The 21,061-nt window shown below is 37.4% G+C and overlaps 1 protein-coding gene across 9 annotated transcripts; it reads right to left on the minus strand.

Moving 5' to 3' along the window:
- Positions 1 to 1,278: 1,278 nt before the first annotated feature.
- wwk (anoctamin 8 white walker) lies at positions 1,279 to 20,755 on the minus strand. Of its 9 annotated transcripts, none has more exons than XM_086841097.1 (17): positions 20,609 to 20,755; positions 19,608 to 20,026; positions 13,871 to 14,123; positions 12,746 to 13,116; positions 12,394 to 12,686; positions 12,174 to 12,329; positions 7,582 to 7,717; positions 7,388 to 7,518; positions 7,033 to 7,314; positions 6,638 to 6,967; positions 6,151 to 6,504; positions 5,996 to 6,087; positions 5,295 to 5,556; positions 4,382 to 4,480; positions 3,493 to 3,913; positions 3,254 to 3,399; positions 1,279 to 3,189 (listed from the first exon to the last, which is right to left on the minus strand). In XM_086841097.1, exons 2-17 carry the CDS (start codon positions 19,867 to 19,869, stop codon positions 2,878 to 2,880), a joined length of 3,900 nt encoding a protein of 1,299 aa, XP_086697223.1. In that variant the 5' UTR covers positions 19,870 to 20,026; positions 20,609 to 20,755; the 3' UTR covers positions 1,279 to 2,877. The 9 variants fall into 9 exon arrangements, with proteins under 9 accessions (XP_086697223.1, XP_086697221.1, XP_086697224.1 ...); XM_086841095.1 differs by having other exon boundaries at positions 19,608 to 20,198; XM_086841098.1 differs by having other exon boundaries at positions 19,608 to 19,882; positions 20,609 to 20,754.
- Between the last annotated feature and the right edge of the window lie 306 nt (positions 20,756 to 21,061).

Here is a 21,061-nt window from a genome sequence, read left to right on the forward strand (position 1 = left end):
TATTTTCATTGTCCTTTAATTGGTTTAAATACTCATATTGTTCCTTTAGACCACCAAGTCCCATACAGACTCTGTAGACCTGCGAAATTGGACAAAAATTTAACCAAATAGTAGTAGTACAGACTCACACCGACATAATGCATTCGTAATGCGACTCGTGCCTTCGGGACAAAGGAGGGTGACAGTCACTCCAATCCAGGGAGCAACGGTATGGAGTATGGAGTGGGTTGAGGGGGCTGGGGGATTACGGGAGCGAGGCATTAAAGCGCGCGTTAATTAGCCGTACGTGAGATGTGCGTTTGTTAAGCTGGCAAATGACCAACGACTACTCAGGCCAGACATTTTATCAGCCAACTCAAATCAGTTACAGGCAGCTCAAGCTCAGCTCACCTGCAACAATGACAAGTGTTGATGGCGATGAACAAGGCATGGGGTCTGAGGTAACAGATTTGTACGTGGAGTTGCGAGAGACCCTTTCGACTGGAGTTGGAGCTTGAGGAGCTGGAGGGTTGACTTGACCCGCGTCCAGCATTCTTTTATAGCTTGGCTATAAAACAAAATGAAAAATGTTGTTGCAAAAAAAAGCACAGCAACAAAATAAAACACTTGTACCCATCGAGTTCTGTGGTGGACTAGCTATTCTGTTTGATTTAAACGTAATGATTAACCCACCGTCAGACAGATGCAAGTGACAAGTGCAATCAATTCTGGAAAATTTCCACAACTGACCCTCAAGAATCCATTATCCTTGACCCTTTTAATTAAGGTGAGAGCTTATCTGAGACGCGTACAGGATTTACATATTTCACTGGACAATTACACAGAATACTAGTGATTGCTTAAGTCTTGGTGAAGGGGAATGTTTACTTTTAAGTTTAAACTAGATTTTTGCTACCATGAAAAAGTTATAAAATAGTATTCTAATAAAATTAAATATGATTCTAGTGGGAACCATGAGATTTTAAATTTTAAATATTCTTGCAAAAGAAGTTTCTAGGATACTATTACAAAGCAGGAATGAAATGGATTAGTGATTAATAATCTACTATTCTGTTCGTAAGGGTGCTTTCTTCCCTGCTTTTCATGACAGGATTATGTCTTTAAAAATAATATATCACATTTATATTTACAGAATATTTATATTCATTTCTTGTGTGTCCACGAAACAACCCAAGTACCCGAACATTGCCAGACATCACAGTGAGTAGCTTGAATAATTGAACATAATCCTAAAAGTATTCAACACTTCGTTCAAATCCTCCCATCAGTTATAAAACATTTATTTAAATTTGTAATTAATTGCTTTACTTTGGGCTTTTTTTTAACACAAGAGCACACTTATAATTACGTTAGTGTACCCTGCGTACATCTATTCAATTACACTTATTATCTTAAATATATTTACAAATATCAATTTCGTGAGTTTTTGAGTGCAGCAATGTTTACGTGTAAACGGTGAAAGTTCGTTGATCAAGCGAGTACTTAGTAAAACGATTGAAAATATCTGTTTTGATTCGTTGAGGTTAAGCTGCAGTTCCTAAATTATTCTCGGTTTTTATTTGAACTGGTTTATCGTAGCTAAAAGCGAGTGCGAAGACTTTATCCTTGTATATGGAAGGAACAATGGACGATACTTTCTCACAGTGTTTGTCTTTGATCGTGTAATGGCTTACGTTTGTTTTGCATGTGAGAGTTTATTTTTTATTGCGTAATTAATATATTATGCATACTCACTGGCAACGTAAATATAAAATGTAACTATTTCAACATTTGGTAACAAATTTGTTTTAGGCCTAATCTCTAAACAACAATTACTACCAAAAACACATTAACTTCTAATATGCTAACCAAAAATTCGTTTCACAACTTTTCTGTCTAAACTGTTAATATATAGCATTTTGGTTAAAGACTAGTACTCAGATCGACACTTGTTTGCCAGCAGAGAAAGTTAACATCTTGCTGCTCAGTCAGTTGTTTGTTGACAAACTAATCTTATTTTAAATAAATTATTACTCATAAAACATGAAATTTGCTTAAAAACAATATACAAGGCCTTATTTCTTATTGAAAAAATGTGTTTGCAATTGTTAATCAAATTCGATTGTCAAAATTTGGGTATTTAAAGATAAGACTTATATCTGCATTTATAAAAATTAGAAAGAAATATCTCCCCAAACAAAGAATACTAAATTCTTTATTGAAAGAAACTGCATATAATCTAAACTGAGGTCTTTTACCACATGAACCAAAGTCAGCTTGGGTTAATAATATTAATAAATCCTGCAACCTATTTTTAACAAATAATGTATCTTATTAATATAGTAATCATTCGTAAGTTTGTGTTCATTAGGCTTTAGCTAATGTAGGAAAATAAAACCAGAGTTCGGCCAATGTCATTGATTATAGTTTTCCTTGAATACCTTAATTTAATCATTTCTTCTCATCGATCTGAGCACTAGCCTTAAGGACTATTTTTTCAGCTGTGTTAATTCAGATGCAAAACATCTAATGCTGAATACCCGGGATTATCATCATCTTTGCATTATGCAGTTTTGTATATAAAAGTCTATTAGATTCTCAAAAGACGATACTTTGAATTTTATCCATACAAAACTGGCTCAAATTGGAACATAATTAATATACAAAAAACATTTAACACTTGTCAATTGAGTAACTTAATTCACCTACTGCTAGTCTAAAATGTAATAAATTAGTTGCTTCCAACTCTGGACAAGACACACATTCAGCAAATTTGCTCATATACCTATGATCATCAGTAACTTCGAAAAAGTCGAGTTGCGACTGAATGGGGTGGAGAGTGGGGGAGTGTATTGAAAACTATTTACAAAGTGTGCGAAATCTGTGTGTGTTGTAAGCTTAATTGTCCGTGTTCGGATGTGCTTGTGAAGGCGGATACTGATACTGCTGTTGATACTGTTGCTGCTGCTGTTGCTGATACTGCTGCTGCTGCTGCTGCTGTTGCTGATGTTGCTGCTGCTGTTGCTGATATTGATGCTGTTGGTGGTACATAGAAGATCCGGCTTGACTGGAAGATGTTGGTCCTGTCGTTCCCGATGTCGTTGTAGGTTTGAGTGAAGGCTTGATGTCCTCAATTTGTATTAGTTGCTCGATGGGTATCAGGGACAATTCACCGCCCACTGGCTGAGGCATGGGCAGCTTGGCCAGAGCCTTAAAAATAAAGAAAACATATAACTTAAATCTTTCTGATTCTGGTTCTATTTTATAGACCTACCTTGGCATGCTCTACAGCTATGGTGGCTGCCTTCTCAGCCTCTCGTTGTCTTCGCTCCTTCAATTTGAGTGAGAATATAGCCACAGACCTGGCACTCTTGACCAGCTTCTGCTTAAGTCGTGATTTTTTAGCAGCCAGTTCAGCGGCTAAAGGTTAGGGATATAAGAAAATAGGAAAAAGTATAGTTAGTAATATAGTGTGATACATAAATATATGGTAAATAGTAGCTTTGCATTTACCCTTAGCTTCGTCATCTGTATTTCCCGCTGATGTGGATGCTGCCTGTGCCTGTGCCTCCTTTTCCTTTTCTTTTTCCTTTTCCTTTTCCTTAGCCTTTTCCTTCTCCTTTTCCTTCTCGCGCTCTTTCTCTTCCTTGGCCAGCTTTTGTTGCTGCTTATGGGATGAACTGGATGAGGAATTGGACAGGGCACCGACACTGGGCCTTGACTGGGAACTGGGAAGGCCTCCACCAGCAGCTCCAGTAGGTCCAGCTCCACTGGGACTAAAGACACTGCCACCTCCTCCCGATGATGATGACGAGGAAGCGACTATTTGCTGCTGCGATGGTGGTATTCCAGTTGCGCCGGACTTCATGGCCACATTGCACCACGATGGAGCTGGCTTTAGAATGTCCGTGGGACCAGACGTGTTGCCGAGCTCCTTGGGGTTTAAGTAAGTTCAAGTAATATAATTAGTTATTTGTTTTTAATAAAATGAAAAAGTATATGAATATAGTCGAGGTCTACAGACATCAAAAGCTTTCGGGGAAGAGTCTGATAGTGTATGCTGGTGTATGTTGCTAAGAGTCCATGCCATTCTTAGTGAGTTTGTGGGTGAGTGATTTAGTAGAAGCCAGAGCATGGTATTGTGTGTTTGGAAGCTTTTGCCATGCCAAATCAATTTGGTTGCATTTTTTCCCGCTGTCCCAACTTCAGTTCCAATAAAAGCGATTTCAAACGAGGTTATAATTGTATATGAAAGGACTATTTTCTACTGATCCTGCAGTTGTCAAGGAAAAACACACCAACAAGACACATCAAGTAACAAAAACATTATTCTTAGTTATATGCATCCGATTGTATATATATGAATGCGAACATATGTGAGTAGTACGTATCTCATCGCTACCTTTGCAATGCAATCTATGCTTCTATGCAGATTGACATTGTCGTTGACTTTTAAACGTGACATCCATTCTGGTGCGTGAAGCTTTATGTGTAGCTTGTCCTTTAATGACAAAAGTCGAGCGGGAGTTTCGGTTAGGTATTTAATTTCCTTTAAAAGTGATGTAAACTCATTGAGTGGGGGGGAAGTGCATTTTCATTTAATGTGCTATTCAATATGTAACGTCATTGCTGCCCAAAAATAGCTATAGTGTAGAGTGAGGGCATAGGTTAACTTATTATTTGTATAAGAAAATAACTAAACTATATTTAAATTAGTTATGCCTTGGATTTTCTAAGAATTCATTAGACAAGATTTGAAATTTTGCTGATATACTGTAAGGCATTCTATTATTATTTCTTCTATTCGTTTCCTTTTGTAGTTAGTACAGCAAATATTTTTGAAATTCTTGATACACCCCTGGATCTTAGTAATATACAAATCCATATAAAATTTTTCATTATATTAAATTGAACAGGAATAGGTAATTAAAAGTGAAAGTAAGGGTTTTCAGGAGAGTTATAGACTGTTAGTAAGGTCATAACTTTTTAGACTTTTGACAGTTTATGTTAGAGTCTACAGACGCACACACAGTACATTGAGCAGCTACAGATTACATCATTTTACTATGGAAACTATTGTGAAATTCCCGTTTACAATATAAACTATAATGTTACCCACTTCCATTTTGATCAAAATATACAGAGTTGGAGCTAAAATATCTAAACTTAATTTAATTTAAATAAATGTATAATGCAAACAATATTGTTTGCATGAAGAAAGGAGCTCTACAGCATGGAATATTTAACTTTTCGTAAATCGATCAAAATGGAAATCGGGAATTTAGCCTGAAACAGCCTTTAGTCCAGGATCTTACGCTCGTATTAAGATGCATAGCACTCTCCGCAGATATCTTGCGCGTCTTGTAAGGTGGTATCTCTGGGATCGTTTGCTGGGGCTCCCTTTGCGCCGATAGTTGTCGCATAGTGGTCCTCTGGGGACTGCTGCTGGTACTGCTCCCAGTATGATCAGGAGAATCGGTGGATTTCTTTCGGAATGGCGGTATTTCTTGAATATGCATCGACTGCAGACGGGCAGCATATGAGGCAGCGTTCAGCGCTTGCGTGCTGGCAGAAGCTCTGTGAGAAGTCACATATAAAGCGTGAGAGGAAAGTGGGAAAAGAATTAGATAAATTTATTTATAAAAAAGAGATAAAAATGTATAATATATAAATATAACTATTTATGAGATAGCTTAATATACCTAAATGTAGATATAACGATTAAAAGGAAGACATTTAAAAGGTTAAAGTTTTTTAAAGAATTTCTTTAAAATTAAATATGCCATTATGCAGTTTCTTATGAAGTTTTCATAGGTAAAAGCTAAAATAATTGAAGGAGGGGCTTATATAAATTTCAAGAGCTTTAATATATAAAATATGTGTATTGGCTTTAGTTGAAAGTGGTCTGGTGTGCATGTTAATTGAGTTGGGGGTTAACCCGGCACATTGGCGTGTGCAAAATACTTAGGTTCCCAGGAAGCTAACTTATTATTATTGTAATGAAAACGAAACTCACCCGCCATTACCGTCCTGATGTAAGCTGGTGAGGGAGGCACCGCCTTGCGGTGGCGTTGACTCATGCAAAGGCCTAATGAGTATAGTGCTTGTCTGGAAGGATTAACCAATCAGTTTAGATGAAAATATATTCAGATTCTGTATATTATAACTCACTTGCGAGGGCGGCGAATCAGGTGATGAATCGCGATTCTCATAAATATTGACATCTGCCTCGATGTTACGGCCGTACCCGGGAAACTCCTGTCCATAGAGCAACATGTCCTCGGCCACCTGACTTTCCATGGACTGATCCCTGGTGCTATTTGCGCCACTCTCCGCTGGCACTCCACCTTCCTGTTCCTGCGTGGATGTGGTCGACTGTGGGGTGGGTGGGGTGGGTCGTGGTGATGTACCCTTGCACTGCATTTCCCGGCGACAGTGCTCGGCCCGTGCGATTTCCGCAGCCAGCCAGGAAGGTAACTCTGGCAGGAGCCAGGTGAGAGCTTGCCGCAGACCCAACATAATATGCTGTGATTTTAATAAGAAATAAATAATTATAATAATGTATAACATCGAGAGTATGCAGGGAAAGCAACTAGACAGTCTTCCGTAGTTTAGTTTAGTTTAGTCTTAACAACACCATCCTCTTTACAGAACTCACCTCCAGGGTGACAATCAAAATGATGGTCTGCGCTGTCGTCAAACCTGGCCATAGCCTGGACACCTGCCCAGAGAGGCCAATTAAGGCGCAGTTCACGATAACAGCGGCGAGCGACAGAATGCTGAGGGCGTTCTGCCAGGTTCCAATATTAGCCACACGTTGTCCAAATGGCCGTTGATGGACATGGGCCAGCTTGAAAGCATCCGATCGAATCTCCATCAGGTTGTTAACCAACGCACAAACTCCAGCCAAGGGAAAGGCGGCCGAAAAGAGCACCACATAGCCCATCTGCACGAGCATCTCCAAGTGGTCCGAAAAAGTGCCATCGTACTGATTGTAAGGAAAAGCAAAAGTCAGGAAAAAATTCAATAATTAAAAGGTCTTGCGTCTCTCACCTTGTACAACGAGCTCTCGATTTCGGCCTGGCCAATATTCCGGTTACTGGTAGACTCCGGCTGATGCGTCTTTGTGGGCGTTCCGCTGGCCTCTGCCTTCAGCTCCGCTTCCGCCGTGGCCAGCTCTTCCGCCAGGCTGCGGGTAACATTCTGGGTGGGACTCAGGGCACCCCACATATTGAAGCTCAGTTTTGCTAACTTCCACTGTTCAACGAAATAGGGGATGGCCGACTCGCGAAGGTTTCCAATGATTTGACGGGAGATAAGCAGGCCAGCCAATTGCTAAGGAAAGTGGATATTTTGTGAATATTTTGATCCTGTAATAAGGTCAAGTAGCAAACACACACGCACACACCTCTTTGAGCTTGTCCTCGTCGCGCAAGTAAAAAGCAATATAGAAAAGGGAAAGAAACGAGTTCACGAACTGAAAAAGAGCCACTTTTGCTATCAAGTGATTTTCATATTTCGACTGCAGGCGATAGTTTTCTATTGAGAAATATTATAAACTAATTTAGTAAGTTCTTAACCCGAAAAAATTCTTCAACTTACCCTTGTCATTGAGCCAAACGGCCAACTTAAAGTAGGCCTCGTCCATTAAGGTAATGGCTCCTGCAAGCAAAACCTTGGGTATGACACTGAGACAACATAAGACACTATCCTCGGGCAACTTGGAGTCCCACCAGTCCTATGGAAAATATAATAAAATAAAACACAATTGAAATAAATCAGCCCAGTCCATTGGTCCTTGAGTAGTCCATAAAACTCTGTTATTTCCGTATTTTGTTTCCCTAATTAACCTGCACTTATTATTCATTCTTCGTTGTACATTTTCCTATTTCTCCTCGTTCTGCTAAGGCACTGCTTATTCAATGTTTATGCAGTCAATTTGATTTCATTATTTCCGTGTTATATTCTCAAGGATTAATAACACAATTAGGAATAATTGTGTAATTTTTTATGGATTTCATTAGCATCATTAGCAGTTTATTTCATGTCAATTTGAGGAAACCACAACTCTGGATTAAATGATATTGAATATATTTTAGACTTTGAGGTGCGAATTTGAATAGTCGATTTAATCGATGGAATAGTTAGTTCTATATAATATTATAAATTATCTTCCCTAAGTTATTATACAATGAAACGTTTTTATGTTCTTTAATGCCTTTTGCCACTATGGGGAGTAATTTTAAATAAACATTAAAAATACTGGCTTTAATCTTGCAATTTTATGCTTTTCTTTAACACTTCCTAAGGCAGTTTACTTTCCGACAGCCGAGTGTTTTTATTCCCATCCCGTAAAATAAGAATACAATTCCATATAGGCAAAATAATAGCCTTTGCAAAAATATTTCAAGCAGTTTGCATATGTGTGTGGAAAACTTTTAATGAAAATTTGCTTGGTGCCAGAGTGGGAGGAAACAAAACAATTTCCATAACCTTGAAGCCAAGGATTGAAAATACTACATATATTTGTATTTCCTCAACAACAATGCAATACGAAAGCTTAAGATTTCAATAAAAATCTAAAATTTTCCTGGGTTTTGAAGTCATGGATTTGTCATTTGACTTAATAATTTATTTAGAATAGGGATCTTGAGAAACATTTCTGTATCACTGAAGAAAAAGTCGTATATTAACATTTTCATATATTTAGTATAAAAATCGTCATTATGTATATTTATATTTTTTATATATTTATAGATATTCATTTCCAATAACTTAATTTAAACCGAAACGGAAATTGGTGCAATTGGTGATTGAACAGGATATCGACTTATTATCGCAATGTTTAAATACGGTTTAATGTATATAGTCAAATTTTGAAATATTTATATTTTCTGTTACACCTAATATAAAATGTTTTATTTATTGATCTGATTTATTTAATCTGTTATATCTTAATGAAAAATAAAACAGAGATAGATATATAGATACTGAACAGTTCAAATGTAGAATACAAATTAATAAGAACCTTGTGCAAATTATACATGCATTGAGCGATTCCTCGATCTGGTATTTTATGGTGATCCAGCCAATCCTGTGAAGTATACAACAATACAAAAAAACGAACAGAAAATAAACACAAGAGTATTAAAGAAAATAGAAAAACAATTCAACGATGCGTGAGATGAGTGATTACAATTACAATTTTACATAGTTTCTTTTCCCAGGATTATCGAAATGAATGCATGACAAATAGCTTAAAGAACTAAGAATAATGTTTTGTGTAAAATGCATAAAATGGAGCTACCTTAATGCTTCGCAGCAGCAAGGCTAACAACCGGAAGTCGAAATAACTTTTGCGTGTGCGTGGTGTGTATGCAAGGTAGCCCAGCAAACAATCACGGAAGAGTCGCAGGCCACACTTCTAGGCGATCAGATTGATCGTCCGCGACATCGATCTTCTGATCTTCCGTCGGGAGAAAATGGGACACGAAAGCGACTCTTATCTTGCATTCCTTCTTTCCTTGATGTTGAAAATGTTTTGAAAGTCGCCAAATGATCGTCAAATGATCGCCAAATGATCGCCTGGAAGATCAATCTTCCAGAAAATCGCCATAAAAAAGTCGTCCAGCTACCCAGAAGACTCTTCTTGGCGAGGGGCGATCCAACAATCGCTACCGCGACTCCCAGAAGATCGCCAGAAGTCCTCCAGCCACTCGCCAGAAGTCCTCCAGCTACTCCCAGAAGTGCGAGCGGCGATTCGTGATGGCGACTCCCAGAAGATCATTTGGCGATCTTCTGATTGCTGGGAGTCGCCATCACGATCGCCAAATGATCGCCTGGCAGATCAATCTGCTAGAAGATCGTCGCCAAAAAGTCCTCCAGCTACTCCCAGAAGACTTGCGAGCGGCGATTCAACAATCGTGATGGCGACTCCCAGAAGACTCCCGATCACATCAAGGAATTGAAGGAATGCAAGATAATGTAAAGTTACTTAGATCCAAAACAGAGAATGCTACATTGAAATTTTTCGGTACTTATTTTTTATAAACTCAGTTATGTCTTCGCCCAGAAGACTCTTCTTGGCGACTCATAGAAGACTCCTCCAGTAATCAAAAAGTCTTCCACTACTCCCAGAAGATCGCCAGAACTCCTCCAGCTACTTGCGAGCGGCGATTCAACAATCGTGATGGCGACTCCCAGAAGACTCCCGATCCCAGAAGATCGCCAGAAGTCCTCCACCTACTCCCAGAAGATCGCCAGAAGAAGATCGCCAGAAGTCCTCCAGCTACTCCCAGAGCGAGCGGATTCAACAATCTTCTGGGAGTCGCATCACATTTGCTGGAAGATTGATCTTCCAGGCGATCATTTGGCGACTTTGAAAACATTTGAACACATCAAGGAATTGAAGGAATGCAAGATAATGTAAAGTTACTTAGATCCAAAACAGAGAATGCGTCTGAAAGCACAGTAATTTTACAAAAACAAAATACATAATAATAATAATTTTCGGTCAATCTGTGTTGCTACATTGAAATTTTTCGGTACTTATTTTTTATAAACTCAGTTAAGTGCCAGAAACCCAGTTTTCGTAATATGGTAAGTTTTTTAAACTTAAATTTGTTTACTTTACTCAATAATAATTAATTGTTTTACAGATGAATTACAACATGATGCAAACGAGGCCCAATGTACGGTTTTGGATAGTATATCCAGCGGTGCGTATCAATATGAAATTAAATTGAACAATTTAAATAAGTGTATTAAATATTTAAAATATATGTTTCCCTTATTTTTAGGTGGTGTAACAAATAATTTAAATTTAAAATTGTTAAAATTAAGACTGGCTAAGCTGAAAATGTATATAACTTCTATAATTTTCCTTTTTGAATTATAATAACAAAAAATGACAATTAAAAAAAAAAAACTCTTATACTCTTCTAATGCTAGCTCTGGCGACTCTTCTGCGACTCTTCCGGAAGATTCTTCTGCGACTCTTCTAGAAGAATCGCCTGCGACTCCTTTAAGTCGCTTTCGTGTCCCATTTTCTCCCGACGGAAGATCAGAAAGCGATGTCGCGGGCGATCAATTTAATCGCCTAGAAGAGTCGCCTGCGACTCTTCCGCGATAGTTTTGGTTTGCTGGGGTGGAACCCTCGTGCGTGATCGAAAAGTGCTCTCAGCACATACCCTTGCAAACGAAAATAAAGCATTGATGATGTATGAGGTCCTTTTGTTTGGCCCATAAACTACATTATAGCTAATAATGTTATTGCAAATATAAAATACTAGAAAGCACGTTTATGGTGAAGAGCCTGAATTATTAATTAATTACGCGGTGAATAGTTAGTAAACATTTCAACATGTTGTTCTCTACCAGGTTTTTTAATAGAACACGCTAATATTTGATGAGGAAAAGCTCGAGTAAAAAACTGTAGTAAACTTAAACTTAGGAACTATAAAATAGTTTTTCCTACATAAGAATCTAATCCCTACAATGTTTTTCTTAAAAATTTAATATATTATTATTCGTTTTTGCTTATTTTCCCGTTCACTTTGTAAAACATTGATGAAACAGCAAGTGTTTACGATGTCAAGGAGCAACTATATTTAGGGCGATTTTTCTTAGAGATGTATATCGAGAGGACAAGTCCGATATTATTCATTTATCGACACAAATAAAAAATTTCAATTTTAAGTTATATAGAAAAAAATTATGTTATTTGTGTATTAATATGTTAAATTTTGAAAAATATCGGACTTTAAAGTATCGATATTATCCAATGTACGTTTAGATATAAATTCATATATAATTGGGACCGAAACACTAATCAAATCATTGATTTATTGCGCATTCGAATATTGCAAACTTAAAATATAGATAGATATATATCGACTGGCAAAACTTGTTTTAAGCATATAAGAGTTTTTATTTATAAATATTTTATAAATTCTAATTCGACAGGAAAACATTTGATAATACTACTTTACGCGTTTCTTTTTATTTCCGGTGATTATTCAAGTTACTTTATTCTGCAATGTTAAATGATTTGAAATTTACTTTTAGATGAATTTCCATTGAAAACTCTCTCTATGGGACCTTAATATTTGCAAGGGTATTTTCTTGATATTATTTTAGATCATTTTACACAAACACACACCTTTGATTTTATTTTTTATTCATTGCCAACTCACCTGGAAACGCAACATGAGAAACATCACAGCAAAGACCAAACACAGACAGCATCCAATGATGGGAAAGCTAACCAAGTAGCGAAAAGCTCGACGCTGCCACGCAGGCGCCTCCTTGGGTTCCAGGCGACCCGTAACATTGTTCTCCACTAAAGGACCCTGCAATCGATTTAAATAATTAATCATATATGCAAAGTCTGGCATGTGACTGACATGCAATTACCTTATACAAGGGCCTGGGTGGTTCTAGCAACTCGGGTGGCGTTGATAAAGTGCCCCAGCGAAAAGCCAACTCCACGGAATATCGTTTCCACGCTTCCAGGTAAAGTGAAGCCCATGCCACATTGAACAGAGAGAAAAGGACATGGCCCATATCCTGAGCCGTTTGACCCTTGCCCCACAAAATGAAGTAAAGAATTGTGCCAAATACAGCGGGAACGCCCAAGGCGCAGGTGTAATGTCCCAACCAGGCAAAGTATAAGGCCACCTTTACGCCAAAATAGGCAGCAATGTCATCTGGAAAAGAAAACAACATATGAATATCATGTGTACCAAGAAAGGGGTTCCTAACTTACCCAATGGTTGCGGTGCAAATATCTGCTTAACCCAATGCGTCTGAAGTTGTGTCAACGAACTGGGCTCGTGGAGCGGGAAAACCTGTGTTATCAGGCCCGAATCCTGCCAGGCTGCCATTATGCTCTGACCTTCGGCGACGGCTGCCCGTCCGTGTAGTGCATCGATATCACTGCATCCAGCTCGGAGACCTTGTAGAACCTGGAGCACTAACCACTGACGTTCTTGGGAAGTGAACAGAACTGTGCTTCCCACATCCCCTCGCAGCTGCTGGAAGCAATGACTCTCACGGGTAGTAAACTCCCTGAGGGCGCCCCCCAGATCGGGACGCAGACGCTTGGGCAGGCGGGCTTCTTCGGCGGCTCTAAAGAGTCTGAAGTGTGAAAATATAAATATTTACAATTATTAAATGATCTATAGATATAATAATAAACAAGAAATGCAGATCAATCCGAACAGAAAATGTATACAGACCGTAGGAAACGCTTTGAAGTCTTACTTGTACGAACAGAAAATTAACTTTATAAAGGGGTTATACTAGTCTAAATATAAGTAATTGCTAGAAGTAATTGCTACGACACATTATATATTATCTACAAATAAAAATAAACTTACGATTTTGCAAAGCTTTGATCATACTAATACTTTAAATAAAACAAAATAAGAAGCTCAATAGGTGTATACAATCCCCAAGTTTCAAAAAAAGGAGTGCATTTTGCGTATATCTTAAAGTATGGAAAATGTTTTTAAAATGGGTTAAAACCAGGATCTTTTAAAAGATATTCCACACACAAAAACTTTATCAACATTTTTCATATAAAGATTTGTTATTTTTGAATAAAATGGTCATTTAATTGCCTTGAAGCCTCTTTTATTATATTAAAAGGATTGTTATTTTTTTAAATCAAATTTACATTTTCATAGTTCCGACTAGAACATTTACATTTTCCATTACGAGACAATAAGCTTATAAAAATTCTAATTAGGCCACTGAACAGTAAAAGCAACAAAGCCCGCGGTACTACCACTCGTAAGTATATACACTCTCTATTTAAAATTAACACACATATAAAAAAAGAGAAACTTTTTAATTAAGGAAAACCCCCTGAAGGAGGGAATTAACTTACACATTCACGGGAGCACTGACATAGAAAGCATTTCTCCGCGTGCTCTCGTGCGCCTTGACCTGGACCAAAAGACCCAGACCAGCCGGTGGTTGGGAGCGTATGCGTGCCAGGAGCCAGCGGAGTGCCTCGTTGGGTGCATCCTCGGGAAATTCAATAACCACGTCACATTGTGTGGGAATTTTATTGAGCCAGAGGCGTCGCGGTGTCATCAAATGACCGGCATAGGGCACTTTGCGGCGTAATTGGCGGGAAGCTGGAAAATGAACAACAGAGAATAGATGCAAATTAAAACACACCGAGTGATGTTGAAGTCCTTTAAGGATACTTTAGGTTGCTATATACAAGAAGTGTAATGGGATGGTAGGACAGGACTTATACTAGCAGTAAAACATTAAGAATCTACTCGGCAAATGTTTTCTTTATTTAAAAGTAGTAGAATTTAATAACTTCTGTAATTGTTTACAAACTAATTGACAGAGGTGCTTAAATGGTTGTAATCAACACAGACACCCAGTTGCCCAAATGACTTGGTTATTATTAATTATGCCTCTATCTTGGCATTCCATTTATAAGTAAAAATTTGAAAGCAGAAAGAAACTGCAGGAAATAAAACGTAAATTTTTAGAGCTGCACCAAGGCAGATAGCAGGGAAGGAGCCTCTTAACCCCATAAAGACCGTGACCTTCTGACTTTCAACAGTGTTTTCTTTACATTTCTCAAATAACATACACACGCCCCTTCAGATGACTTGAAATGTTTGTCAGGTTGTTTGTCAATGTTTGCTTTTGATAAGTAGAATAATGGTGGTTTCTTTTCAAGTTCACCAAGCTCATTACGGGCAAACAACCTTCTATATTATCTTCATTAATGGCATGCAGACAGGCGGGCTTTTCAAAAAATCGATTTCTTTTGTATTTCTAATGAATATTTCAACAGTTGCAGTTACTTCTAAGTATGTGTCTGTAAGATGGCAAACATTGGCAAGGTTTCAGCATAACCTTGAACTCTACTTTACAGAATGTTCATTTCGTTTTTTATTAAGCTTTTTAAAACAGACTTTTAAAAAGAGATTTCTTATTAACCTTGCCACCTAAGTACCTATTGAAAGGTTTTAAATCCCTTTATTCACAAAATCCTTTCCTCATCCTAAAATTGACCTTCCTCACTAATGACTTATGTATTTCCTTTGGTCTTAGTAAGAAAATGTCGGCATAATTAATTAAGCATCAACTGAGAAGATGGCATTTGTTATTTTTGGAGCATCGCCTTAAGCCCTCCTCAAACATTCTAAACATTATTTATAAGAAGCTCAAATTAAGGTATTTATGTGAGATTTCCTCCAATTTATTTTAAGAACTAGGATAAATGCAAAGCTTGGGAAATTAGTTTCTAAATATAAATCAACAAAAACGCATTATGCCAAGTTTACAATCAAAATTGTATTCTTAGTAAAAATAAATAATTCATTTGGTGGTTATGAAACTAATTATAAACGAAACAAGGCCGCCACTAAATCACGACCAACCTATGCGGGAGTATTTGCTCAGCTGAATAAATCACGTAATGCGTAATCTCATAATTATTCCAAGCTTAATGGCGGCACTGAAACATATGTATGCAGAGATAAATATATATATCAAATGAGAAATATAGCAAATTAGCTGTTTAAATTTATGTGAAAATCCAAAAGGATAAAACTCATAAACAAATCAATGCACAAACTACAATTGCCACTTTTGGTATTCCAAACATACTTCCATTGGAGGATTAACCCATTGCTCATAAAACTGCGACACAGGGAATATATCCTACATCCTGGGGAATTGAGGCATTAAACCATAGCAGGGTAAATGAAAAACTTGGTTAGATATTATTGTGAACCTAAAATAGAACATGCCAGTCACAGTAAGGCCAATAAAATGTAAGAAGCAACTACAGACGTAAGCGAATAAGTTAAATAAACGTGACAAGGTTTCCCAAGGAGTGGTAGTTTTTCCAAAGAACATTAATCGGAAGTGTACAGAGCATATCAATTATATAATTTCTTTGAAAATAATAGTAAACCAAAGTTTCCTTTTATATAATGTTTACTATATCCTGAGAACTTAGTTAGATAGTTTATATTTCAAAGTGAGTTCTTGCTTTTCTCTACGATAAATTCATTTGATAAAATGTGGTTAGGAACCGTTCCTTAATAACCTTAAATGTAGGCAAACTCCAATCTCTTCGTTGTCAAATCTTGTTAACCTAGTTTAATACGATCTTAACCATTTTCGAGCAATACAGGACATGAAGTACAGACCATCAACATAAACCAAGGCTACTATGCATTAGATAGTCGACACTGCCAAGGACGACTCCTTCGCCATGCTAAGCCAAATCCGACAAGAAAGTGCTTTGCCAATGCTTTCGTCAGTTAAATCAGCACCACCAGTAGAGGACCCCCTTGGGGGACAGTGCGTTGAATAATTAATGAAATCGGCTTAAGGCAGACTCCCCAACCATCTCCTGGTCGCCAAAATGAAATAGGAACCGGGCACACAGCATTACATAATTTGTTGTATAAAAGCAATGAAGAAATAAGATGACTGAAATTTAATCAACAACGTCAAGCTAAATGAAGCCGCGTGTCTTAAATGAAGAGTGGATTTATTTAAAGCCATGTTGTTTCCGGCATTAGGCTAAAACGGTTTATGCTTTTATAAGTATTAATAGTGCACATCTAAGCCCTACCTTAAAATGTCCTGTTGGAAGTGCACTTCATTGAAAATTAAATTCAATTAATGCAAATAATTGTAGGAACAAACAAATCTAATGAGTATATATTTATAGTTTGTACTTGAAATCTTTAGAACACCATTTACTAAAAATCAACTGACATATCAAATGTTTCTAAAGTCCACTGTACCTACATAAATAATTGTGTATACTTTGGACTAAGGCCAATACACTTGTTAGAAGAACCAAGTTCATACAATATAAATACGGACAAAGAGGTCATTTCGTTTTATTCTCGACTCAATCCTCTGTTTTTTATTTTTATCTGACTAGCAGCGAGGAAAAGGCGGAAAAGTGGGAGCATCTCAACTGAACTTTGGCGGAACCACGTCGGTCGATGACTTAATGGTAAATCCTTCCAGGATGGAAAACGGTAACAATTCACCTCCCTTGACTTCTTCGTATTTTAGGATTTTCCTCTTCTTATTTTTAAGGCTTAAGATTTAACATGAGTATTGTCAAGACAACAAAGTAAATCCAAGCACGACTGTAGGTAAAATTATCAAATAAATAGCTTGAACTGTGACTTGGAAGTGTATATTACTGCAATACCCTTTTAAGTTAAATAGATGCAAAGTATCAGTATAAAACTTAACACGTTTCAGAGACACTTTCATCAGATTAACACACAATCAAAACTATTAACAGTGTCTTCAAATGATTCGGAAATTAAACCACTTGCACTGTGCCGGAGAAATTATGTCCTGATGGTATCTTTACCATTTTTAGAAATCCACCCTCACAAAATCCGAAATGCTTAAGATGAAATCACGTTTACCACCCCAGAGGCGTCCTTGCCTGCAAATTTCCACATCTTCAAAAGTATTCGCATATTGCAACTATGTAAGCAGCGGATGGAAATACACACCAAACATCCTGCACAAGAAGAGAAGAGAAAGATTGACGGCAATGCCTGGGGGCAGGACGAATCAGACAGTTATCCTGGTAGATGCCTTATTGCTAAGATGTATCTTGGTGCACACGACACTTGCCACGCATTTGCATAGCAAGTACTCAATCTTGGCCAAACTCTAGAGAATACCGCCACATGGATTTTACAAAATATTATGAAAGAATCTGGTTGATAAAGTGTTTATAGAATATATGCTATACTTTTAAAGTAAGATAAGATATGCTGGTGTCTATATACAGTAACATTTCACAGAATCGGTGATAAGAATATAACAAGATCCTCAAAGGAGCTATCTGCTCAACTGTTTAATATACTCGTAGCCTCTGCAGAAGTCATTAAAGTCCATCAAGGTGGGTAACTTCTTTTCGAATTCATAAAATATTTAATGAAAACATATTGTTCAAGACTATTACCCAAAATTCGAGGAGCCATCGCTTCTGATAGAGCAATAGAAATGGCTGGGGAACAATATTTAACAAAGGCAAACAAAAAAGCGAGTGAAAACACAGACAGACAGACAGGCAGGCAGGCGATCCCACTGAGCAAAGAAATGGGGACGCAAAGCCAACGATTGATTTGATGGGCAAAAAGTATGATTCAATTCCATTACTAGACGCCATGTACAACGAACTCGATAAAAATCGATGAGCTTCCAAAGCCATTCGCCAAATTTCTTCTAATGTCTAGCGCACGCAATGCACTTCCCATCAAATGGGTTGGTGCTAATGGAGCATTGGGGCCAGTTGTCGAGTGGGGCCCGTGAGGAAGTTCACCACGTCACACACTCGGGCTGTCCTAGATTGCCAGCAAAGTTTAAAAGTCATGTCTGCTATTTTGGCAACACGTAAATCCGCGCACTTCCTGAACGCCCTCGTGCCAAGTGGGCGGCTGATTGAGGGTCGAGTTAGGAGCCAGGGGAGAACAGGAGCCGGGTAAGGGCCATGCCACCCTCGTGGGTTTATTTCAAAACGCCACAACACGCTGTTAATTTTGTTGTGCAATCTCTGAAACAGCTAACAAATTGAGATTCTATGGAATTTTATAACAAATTGTTGGGACTCTTGGGACCCTAAGCGAAATGGAATTACATTTAATTAACTATTACACGGTGGTCTAAATTTGTTTATTTTTTAACAGCAAAGGGAGAAGATTTAATATTATAAATGTATTAAGTGAAGTTTATTGGTTTACTGTATCTTTTGTATATTGGTAATTGTTATTTCTTTTCCATATATAATTAATGTAAACAAAATTAAAATTGCAGATACCAATATCCAGAGCCATCTCAAATTGGAAGCAGATCCAAAAACACGTTCTATAAACTTGGCACCGTGCCTAATTGAAAATTAATCTTAAAGTTTGGAACGCAGTAAAAGAGATCTCTCCGACCATAATCTCTGCCAGCTTCCCTAGCCAACCATTTTAGTTGACTATCATAATACAAATATTATTTAATAGATTAGCAATCTTAAGATAATGCATAAAATACATTAGCCTCTTTGAGTTAGTTTAGATATAATTAAGTAAGCGATTAGGGATTAGGGATTAATGGATAAATCCAATGGCAAATAAACAAATAAATAAACGGCACAATTAACTCTTGATTACTCTTGAGTTATTGCTGATAAATTATATTTAAAAAATGTTAATTATTCTTATGTAGCTAATTTTTATCAGACCAAATCGAACCGGATCAGATGATATTCTGTGTTTTACGTGGACAGTAGCTATGATGGGTTTTTCAAACAAAAAATATTTTTTAATCAACGCAAATTAATGTACAAAAGTTAGCTTTATTTAATGATTAATTCTTTAGAAACATTTCCGGCTTTCTTGTTTAAATAATTCACTCATCAGATTATTTTAATAGATTTCTTGAGAGAATAAACATGATAATTACTACTAATTTAGATTTTTCTAGATATTCAAAGACACTTTTTTACCATTACGAAATATACAGACAGCTGACCAAATTTTGAAAAACAAATCTCTAGTACATATTAAAATACCTTATAAGGTTAGGTAGGTATTTGCTTTTGCACTCACCGTTCTCGATGGTTTCCTTGGCACAGGATATTATTTTGCCTTTGCGACGTCGCAAATTCGATTCAAAATTGTTGTCATCGGTGAAATCATCCTCGTCGCCGCCACCACCGCCACCGTCGCCGGCATTTGTAGTCTCTGTTGTCGTTGTTATTGTTGCAGTTGACTCCTGTATATCGTCCGAGGATTGGCGTTCCGAGTAAGGACCTCCATCTCTGCCACCTTCTTCTTCGCCGTGCATTAAACTTTCAAAACTTTGACTCATTCTTTATCAGTTTCTGATGTTGATTAGTATAATTATAATATATAAATTTCGATGTTTCTTTTATTAATTATTTATGTTATTACGATTTACAGTTTTGGTTTGATGCTTCCAATATTTTTCAATATTGATTATCTTAGCCATTGTTGTTTTCAGTTAACTGGACATACGTATAAGGTGAAATAAGCATATCTCCTTTGATTATGGTTCCCTTTTCTAGCATTTATATTGTTTCTATTGCGTTTTTTGATAAATTCGTGTTACCATCGTTTATTGGTCCACTGGGAAAACCCAAGTTTTATTAATTATATCAACTGACCCAAAGAAGTAGGCTACAAAAAAACATGAACGATAACTTGGTAAATGCTGAATAGCGTGCGGTAAGGGAAGAAAAACTCAACAATCGGTAAGGGTAAATATATACATATATGTATATGTAAAAGTCAGGAGATTGCCGGCTAAAAAGATGCTATTGTAGTTGCTGGGAACGGGTGGAAGCCACCCCCGGCCGATCCCATATAACTACTACTGTATTCCCAGCACAGACAAAGGAAAAACAAAATACATAGCTCTCCTTAAAAGCTCTCTTCGTCCCGCTTGTGAAAGCATAAATAAAATTCCAAATGGTTTTCTTATTTCATAATCGCTTCTTGCATCTAGGTTAAACACAGTCACAACACACACAACGCGCGTTTCACCAACACATTTTCCCAAAGAAATGGTAAATATAACGTTTTCATACTTTCAGGCGCCCGGAATAAATATTGCCCCAATTTATTTTAGTTTGAAAAAATAGCTATTAAACAATTTTAGGTTTTTTCCCCTATGTATATGTATATGGAAACGCGTCGAATGAAATGCTCACTTCGAAATGCCATCAGAGACTGAGACTGAAAACACGCAAAGAGCAAAGAGCTAGACCCGTGGTGAGTTTCTCGCGTTATTGATTTTGTTCTGCAAAGGAAAGCAAACGCAAAAGCAACATTTGTTGTTGGTCGGTGTTGGTTTGCTTTTGGGGGCGGCCACAGGGCGAGGCAAGCATTGAGAAAAGCCGGCTTGAAGAGCGGGAAGAGAGCATGAGAGCAGCAGGAAGGCAGACAGAAGGAAAGACAAACAACAAACAACGAAACAAAGCCAACAAGGATGAGTACATAAGTGCAAACATATGATTATACAGGGTATACATCCAAGATTT

The sequence above is a fragment of the Drosophila serrata genome, unplaced genomic scaffold (assembly GCF_035046125.1).
Source record: "Drosophila serrata isolate PLE 108 unplaced genomic scaffold, ASM3504612v1 contig_100, whole genome shotgun sequence".
NCBI classification, from domain to species: Eukaryota; Metazoa; Arthropoda; class Insecta; order Diptera; family Drosophilidae; genus Drosophila; species Drosophila serrata.

What these genes read in the sequence shown, in the direction of transcription:
- wwk (XM_086841097.1), bottom strand. Translation starts at nt 19,869, where the DNA reads ATGAGTCAAAGTTTTGAAAGTTTAATGCACGGCGAAGAAGAAGGTGGC. An exon ending in CAAGGAAACCATCGAGAACG is followed by an intron (nt 14,124 to 19,607) that starts GTGAGTGCAAAA and finishes TTCATTTTCCAG; the next exon opens with CTTCCCGCCAATTACGCCGC. An exon ending in ACGAGGACAAGCTCAAAGAG is followed by an intron (nt 7,315 to 7,387) that starts GTGTGTGCGTGT and finishes CACTTTCCTTAG; the next exon opens with CAATTGGCTGGCCTGCTTAT.